We start from the raw sequence: 8,632 nt of genomic DNA on the forward strand, positions 1-8,632 counted from the left end.
TTATTCTTTTTGTACAAATATCTTTACAACATGCTCTCGGATCTCCTTGGTCCTAACACTATAAATGACAGGGTTAAGGGCAGGTGGGATGACCACATATAGATTAGCCAAAAGAATATGGATGTACTGGGGAATGTTATGGCCAAAGCGATGAGTCATAAAAGAAAAAAAGGCTGGTGTGTAAAAGCACAGCATGACACACACATGGGAACCACAAGTATTGAGAGCCTTTAGTCGTGCATCTTGAGAGGGAAGATGGAAAACAGCTCGAAGGATAAGCACATAGGAAGAGGCAATCAGGATCACATCCCCAATAATATTAGAAATCACCATAAGCCCATAGATTATGTTGACCTTGATGGGGGCACAGGCCAGTCGGGCAAGACCCATGTGCTCACAGTATGTATGAGGCATGATGTGATTCCCACAGAAGGGCAGTCGCAGAATGAGAAATACAAATGGGTTTACAAGAAGTAAATTTCTTCCAATGACGATAGAGGCTAGAAGGCTGATGGTTTTATGGGTGAGGATTGCCGTGTCCTGGAGAGGATTGCAGATGGCAATAAAGCGGTCATAAGCCATGACAACCAGCAAAACAGTCTCCATGCCAGTGAACATGTGGATGAAGAACATCTGAGCAAGGCAACCCCCAAAACTGATCTCTTGGAGACTGAACCAGAAGATGCCCAGCATTTTGGGGATGGTGGATGTAGACAGACCCAGATCAATCATGGACAACATGGCCAGGAAGTAGAACATAGGCTGATGAAGACTGTGCTCAGTCTTGATCACAAAGAGAATGGTGATGTTCCCCACAAGGGAGGTCAGGTACACAATGCAGAAGGGGAAAGCAATCCAGATGTGTATAGTTTCCAGTCCTGGTATTCCTAGCAAGATAAAGAAGGGAGGATGGAACTGGGTATTATTGATGGATGGCTTTATCATAGCAAGTGTCAATGAATTCCTATCAAGTAAAAGCATCCTTGCTTTCATTAGAATCTTCTCTTTTCAAGGTCCTGGAGGGACAGGAAAACATCAATCAGTGTGCTGGATGGAATGATATGTGTTAATTTACAGATGTGTTAATTTACACACATCTGGGATTTGTTCCTTTCAAAGGTAATTGAACGTCACTCAACATGGATATTGTTCTGAGATCTATCCCAGGTAATATTGTCCATGGTTTTATTTTTTCCTAATTCATGAGTTCTTTGAGGAAATATTTTACAATGTAGTGTATGTTCATGTTTTATGGCATTCCCTTCCATCCATTACCTTGAGGAAATCACCATATCCAATGTTTCTTGAATTGTCTAGAATTAAAAAGTCCAATCAGTAGAGTAGAGAAAGGGACCAGGGGAAAGAATGAGCCATGAAGATAAAGGGGTGGTACTGGGGAATAAAATGGACTAAATTATACAGTTATATTGGGTACACATACAAATATGTAACAAAGAATCCCAATGTTACTAAAATTATAATGTACCAGTATAAGGAAAAAAAGAAAAATTTTAAAAATTCTACAACAGGTGAAAAATAAAATAAAAGTCCTAAATTATAATAAGAATTGCTGCTGTATACCATTATCAGTGTTTTGATTTGATATAAATTTAAGGATTTGCCTCAAGTATCTAATGTAATCACATGACAAAAGGAAGATCAATCAGATGTCTGTCTTAGAATTTTCTTCATTTAAACTGTGCTTCCCTGACTAGTCTGTTTATTGTATGAGAGCATTGCTTTTTTGCTTTTTTAAATTTTTCCTCATCTTATTGATTGCTTAGTTTCCAATTCCATATCCCTGGTCTCATTTTTTTATACAGGAACCTATCAGACATCTTTATAACATATAACATCAATGTATAATATCTAACATTATGATATGTCCTAAAATCATGCCTTCTTTTAGACATAAACAGATCAAATATCTAACAAGTTTTGTTGATACTAAAATTAAATCATTGTTAAGGAATCTTCCTTGGTCCCTTAAATATAGCAAAGAAAAGTATTTTTTTTTTATTCTTTGTAGCCCCAGGACACTGTGTAAATCTGAAGCATCTAACAAACCTAATTCCATCATTCTTTGCCTACTGCATAGTTGCTACTCAGGTTAAAGAACAAGGAAATATTAATTTTAATATATCTAACATTGAAATAAAAGAATTTGGCTTCTAGTTTACATTAGTACATGTGTGTGTGTTTTTTTTTTGTGTGTGTGTATGAGAGAGAGATACAGAGAGACACACACACAAACACGCACACACACACACACACACAGAGAGAGAGAGAGAGAGAGAGAGAGAGAGAGAGAGAGAGAGAGAGAGAGATTGAGGTGGGTGAGTGGAGGAATATATTATATAGTGCACATTGCATACAACAGTTGTCCTGTAACTTTACCAGGTAGTTACCCCATAGTAGAAATGTCTAGGCTAGGGAGTTAATAATCCCCTCTTCTATATGAGAAGGAAAGGAGTGTTTTTTAACCCCAGAGAAACTGGAGACTATTGCACATGTTTGAGGTAGGGCACAATATTTTCCAGTGTTGAGGGGAAGATGCCAGGGGAGAAATCAGAGAGAAGCTGCTTGTGCAACTTGGAATAGTCTGAGGAAATATCTAGGGTGATAGGTCATGGAATTTCAGTCCAGAGTTAGTCCCATCTATAGGGTGGAGATTTTCAGTATGACCCTTCACTAGAAGAGGAAGAAGTTTCCGAGGAGTGGCATAGGAGACCAATGTTTCATCTCACATCTGGACACTTACCCTGTGGCAGTTTAGACCAGGGTGCTTGCCTCCTTCCTGATGCAGCTGTGAGCCACAAACAATGGCAGACAATGTGATCCAGAAGATTATTTCTGGAAGGCAAAGTGACACATTCATCCTGATTTAGGTGAGTACAAAGATCCCAGCCCTACAGTCCATTTCAAAATCCAGATTTATAATAGTTGAAGATCTTACCCTTCTAACTGTCCACCAATGCTAAGATCACTGAGCCCGTGGTGTCTTTTTCTCTGCTGACAAGTCTATTTCTCTGACTCTAGTATGCTATTAAGAATATTGATACTTTGAACCCATTCAAACTTAAAATGGCTTAAATCTTGCTGTACCATTTGCTTTCTGGAAACCTTTAGGCAAATTCCTTTCACTTTCCAGATTCGTTTCTGTTCCCATAACATTGGAAACAATAAATCTAAGTAACGTTGTTCATTTTTTAATGGCTGATAAGATCAATGTAAATCAAGGAACTAGCTCACAGAGTATTCCAAAATAGTATTCATATTATCAATGCCTGCCAATATTGTATTTTCTTTTAGCCCCAATGTTAACACAGTAAATCACATGGTAGCAAAAATAACAAGCTTCTTGTTAAAAGGCCATCATTCATAATTAAGTCATCTTTGACTCTCAGATGGTATGTATGAATGAGGTGGGAATGATGATTGTCACAGATGAGACCAAAGAGAGAGTGTGGTTGGGCCAGGCATTTATACTTATCTTTAAATCTCTATTAATACTAACATAACCCAACTTTGCTCACTTTGAGGGGAACTGTGTTCTTTCTTTAATCTCCCAAACTCCTGGGACCAAGGCAGTTGAGGAGAGTGGGTAATAATCTCTACTTAAGCACTTTTTCTTTTTTTGTTACTGGGGATTGAATCCAGGGGTGCTTAAACACTAAGCCACATCCCCAGATCATTTTATATTTTATATTGAGACAGGTTCTTGATAAGTTGCTTAGAGCTTCACTAAGTTGCTGTGGATGGCTTTTAACTCATGATCCTCCTGCCTCAGCCTCCTGAGCTATTGGGATTACAGGTGTATAGTGCATGGTTTATTTCTGCACTTTCAAGACTGAGTCATGAAATAGGTTAGGGAGGCAGGCTCAGTTTGGCTGCTGTAGGTATCGATTTATACAGATAAAGGCTTGGAATTGGTTTCATAAAGTTGATAAAACATGAAGAACACAGCGCAGACCAAATATTTGTCATTCCATTTGGAAATTGACATTAATCACCATTCCACCCCCAACTCAAATATATGACAGTGTCCTATAGGGGTGTCTTTCTGTCTTATATAAACCAGAGTGAGTTTAGTTGCTGGCCTTTCCCCCTGTAATATGTAAATTTGCTAGTCTGTTCAATTTTCATTATTTTTGACAGTTGGATTTCAATATGATTATATTTGTGGCATTTGTCTAGAGCAAGTGTACTGGGTACCTGAGTATTTGTGTGTGTGTTGGCCAGTGGGTGGTGTATAATAGAAAGAAAGAGAGGGAAAGAGATAGAAATGGAGATAAAGGGCAAAGATAAAAAAAAAGAAATTCTGCATATGTGCATTACTCATTGGTATGCCACAGTCCTCTGCTGTGGACGCTGTACAATCCTACATGCTCTAATGCATTTGTCTGTGAAGATAATGGCAATTGGGATAACCGTTTGGCAAAAGGGAGGCTCCTGTCCTTTTCTTTATTTTGTCCTTTCCTTCTCCTCTCTGTAGCATCTCGCCTGCCCTGTTCAAGCATTCTTACCTCTCACATTTCTTTTCTCAGCTCTCACTTGGAGCATATTTGCAACATGACCCAGGTTTTTAAAGATGGTGCTTGGGAGCCTCTTTAAGCCTCTGGGCCCCAAGCCTACCTGGTCACAGAGAGAAAAACTTTATAGTGAATCTAAGCATGTCCCAGAATCCCTGAGTTTAGTCTTCAGACTCCTCTGGGTATAAACATGGACAAGGGTCATTAAGTCTCTCTAACTCCTTGTCCCCACACTACTGCATCTGCAGAGAAACACTGTATCAGATGTAACCCCTAAGTGCAGGGCAGGAGATGTGGAATGGAATGTAAGGAATGGAAATATTCTGAATGGGGGAGTCTGTTTGGGAGATGATGTTGAGTCAGCCTTTCTCAGGAGCCCTGAAAATATTAAATACATACTATAAAGTATTCAAAGTGTGACATCTTAGGAAACTGCCCTTGGCAACTCTTCTGTTTTGTTTAGTGGAAATTTATAAATTCAGATTTAGTTTGGCTACTGTCACAATTGAGGATTCAAAGGATGAAGAAGGAGTAGAACTCTGAAACAGACCCCGTAGTCTCTGTGGCAGCACATGAAACCTGGTGGGGGCATCTCTGTTTATGGGCAGAGGGCATGCCTTCAGATAACAGCTTCAGCTTCTTTCAAGCCAGCGAGTCTCCGTCCCAGTTTATAACTATGGTGAACATAAAGTCTCTGGAAAAACATATGTTTAGCTCTTTTGGTTGATGGTGGGAAAAAAATCTACATTTTCCTAAGAAAACCATGATATTGTCTTTTCAAGCCAGAGCACAGAAGTGTGTCCTGAGGGTCTCCCTTCCTAGACTTGGTGAAGTGGACCAGATGGTGCCACCAGGGCAGGCCACAGATTCTGATTTTCCTAACTATAGCGTGAAAGGGACTGATGGACAATGGAATTATTAGGCTGGTTTTTTTTTCTTCTAAGTTTACTCTTTTTTGAGTTGTTACCACAGAGAAGGCAATATCTGGGGTCCAGAAGAGATTCTGGTTTAATCTGTATTCTCTTGTTCATTTCCTTTATTTTAATTAATGAGAAGATTATGTTCTATTTTCCTGCCCTCCCCTCATTGAGTCCATCTTCCCTAATGTGTCCCCATTTGTTTTCCCCTATTGAGCCTAAATCTATTCAGTCTATGCTTAAAATTTCTTCCTATGACCTCTACTTTTTCCTTGGTATATTACGGGACCTTTTAGGATAAAACAAGCACTGTTGTTGCCAAAGTCCTTTTCTCTGTACTCAATTAGCCTTTTAAACTTTAGTTGTCCTTCATAACTTCATAATGCATATCCTTTTATTTGGTGATTGAAAGTCCTACATACAACATAACTACTACTTATTTTCACTTTCTTTCAACCATTCCTCAATAACCAACTTTAGTCTCCCATATCAGCCAAATGGATATGATCTCTGGATCTCTTGTATTTTCGTATCAGTGTAAAACATTATCATAACATGGACATTTGTAATTGAATTTAATTTCTATCTTTCCCATTCTTTTAATGGAGTGTTATTACAGTGCTGTTTAACTCACTTTATCTAGCATAGTACCTTAAATGTTAGAAGTCTCAGGCATTATTGAATTACATTATTCTTGGAATATGAAAATTCCAGATCTGAGGATCATAACACCATATGATTGTATATATTGTAATCTGGTCCTATGCCAAAAATTATTCCACTATGACTTATGGAATCAAATTTTCATGAACAGCAGTATTATTTTTGTGTTAAACCATTTTGATGTTCTATTGATTTTACTTGTGAGACAGAAAGCCGGCTATTCCTTGAGGACACTGCTTCTCTGAAAACTTTTTAGGGATTGGATGTTTTTCCACTATAACTCCTCACAATGAAAAGCCTAGAGGAAGGCTTCTCCTCATTTATTCTAATGGATACTACTGGAATAATATACAGTCCTCATCTCTAAAAATCAAATCTACTTTGATACTCATGACATAATACAGTCAACACTCCTACTTCCTTGAAGACTTTGAAGTCCAGTGCACTGCTGGGTCATTGAATATTTTACCAATATAACTCTTGTTAGTTTCACTTTAAACTATGATGAAAATTTTGTGTTTCTTAGGACTTCTTATATACTTGAGTAAAATTTATATTATATTCCTAGAATTACATTTAAGTCAGCACGATATCACATTTTTACTAAATATTGACACATTACATCCTGGTTAATTTAACTCTTGCTGTACCCCATCTTGTAGGCAGCTATGAAGGCTTACTATGGTTTACACAAGGATGATAACTGTTTTCATCACCATCTCCATCCTACTTGTGTCCTGTATAGGAAACCTTCATATCTCCTTGGTTGGGTACCATAGGGAGGATTATGTAATGTGATCAATGAACCAAATTTTTGCCTCATGGTGTTTGCATTTTGCATTCTGTTACATCATTTAACTTTAGTGACATAAAAATACAAAAACAAAAACAAAACAAAACAAAAATAAACTTCTGTAATGTTAGTTGCTTAAAAACAGTAATTCTTTTTTTCCAGACATATTTTCTTTTTTTTAAAAAGAACTATTTTAATTTTTTATTGGTGTATCATAATTATACATAATAGTGGGATACATTGTGACATATTCATAGTACACATAATATAATTTGATCAATTTTATTTTCTAGAACATTCGTTCCCCTTTATCTTCTTTCTCCTGATCCCCTTCATCTCCTTCCATTTTCATGAGATCTCTTTTCTTCAGTCTTTCACGTATGAGAAAAAATGTACAAGCCTTTTGGTTCAAGATTCTTAGGATTGGATGAGAAATTATTTCAGTCTAGGCTCTCTCACTCTATCTCTTCCAGCATTTGCTATAAGTCAAGTCATAGTTTGGCTGGTTGGTGGAAGACAGTTTCATTGTAATTTCCCCAGAGATTAGAGAGCTGAATGTTGGGCTCTTCCTCATTGCCCTTTACATTTATCAGGTCAACTAGGACTCACTCATGACAATTGTGGGGTTTCAAGTGTTACAGCAAGAAACTCCCATTTACAATCTCTTTTTAAACCTTTGTTTGCATCACATTCACTGATTTCAAAAGAAGTTATATTTCTGCCCAAGCTCAGTGGGTAGGGAAATAAGCTCATCTCTTGATGGGAAAATGTTAAACATCGTGTTGAAAGGGCAGTGATGCAGGGGCAAGTCACTATCCTATGGATCTAAATTGGCTTTTCATTTGGCTCTGCCCCATCTATAAAAACACTATGCATTCTTGGGTGTTCTGTGGTGCTGTCTGTCTTAAATCATGTCTGTATGTGGTTGTGTTTGTTCTGTTCCACCAGTTGCCTGTTCTTGTACACATATCCCACAACTCTGGTTAGTGAAGGTACAGGATAGATTTGGGACTGTAATAGTATAAACCCTAAAATGTTCTTTACGATGGTCTGGCTCTTATCTTCTGAATCTATGTTATAATTTGTAAATGAAAACAAGTGGGCAAATAAACTCTCAGAAATATTTATTATATTAAATACATAATTCAAGAGGATTTAAAAATTATTGATTATTCCACATTATTTACCTGGTTTATCTTAAATTTATACTTTGAGTAGAAAAGTCCAAAACATCATTTGTTGGATTTATGATGTTTCATAATGGTATTGAAAAGTATAGTAGAAAAATAAGCTGCCAACTTGGATTTCTATACCCTTAAGAAGCTATTTTCTTGGGCATAGAAATTTAGGTTGGCAGTTCATTTTTCTACTATAGTTTTGGAAATATAATTTTACCATTTTCTTGATTTCATAGTTTTTTAAAAAGATATTTGCTGTTAGTTTTCTTATTGCTTCGTTGAAGATATTCCCCTCAACCCCTTTGACTGTTTTGAAATTTTTTTCTTTATTTCTATTTCCCAGTGGTTTTACTTTGACCCCCTTAAGTGAGTTTTTTAAAAATAAATCATGTGTTAAATTTTTGGATTGATTTCTTTAATAAATTTTATAATCTTCATTTAAAAATATTGCTTATAGCCTATATTTTAACTCTGTTATGATATAAGTATATACATATATAACTTGATTATTTTCTAAATCCATATTGTTTTTCATATTTTCTACCAACT

General features: G+C 36.7%; 1 protein-coding gene across 1 annotated transcript; it reads right to left on the reverse strand.

The window, feature by feature from the left end:
- LOC124088563 (olfactory receptor 52E4-like) lies at positions 1–945 on the reverse strand. The gene has a single exon (XM_046438258.1). The coding sequence runs from the start codon at positions 943–945 to the stop codon at positions 1–3; it is 945 nt and encodes a 314-aa protein (XP_046294214.1).
- Positions 946–8,632: the final 7,687 nt, after the last annotated feature.

The sequence above is a fragment of the Marmota monax genome, unplaced genomic scaffold (assembly GCF_021218885.2).
Source record: "Marmota monax isolate L192 unplaced genomic scaffold, Marmota_monax_Labrador192_F-V1.1 WCK01_AAM20220418_F8-fsc00061, whole genome shotgun sequence".
Lineage (NCBI taxonomy): Eukaryota > Metazoa > Chordata > Mammalia > Rodentia > Sciuridae > Marmota > Marmota monax.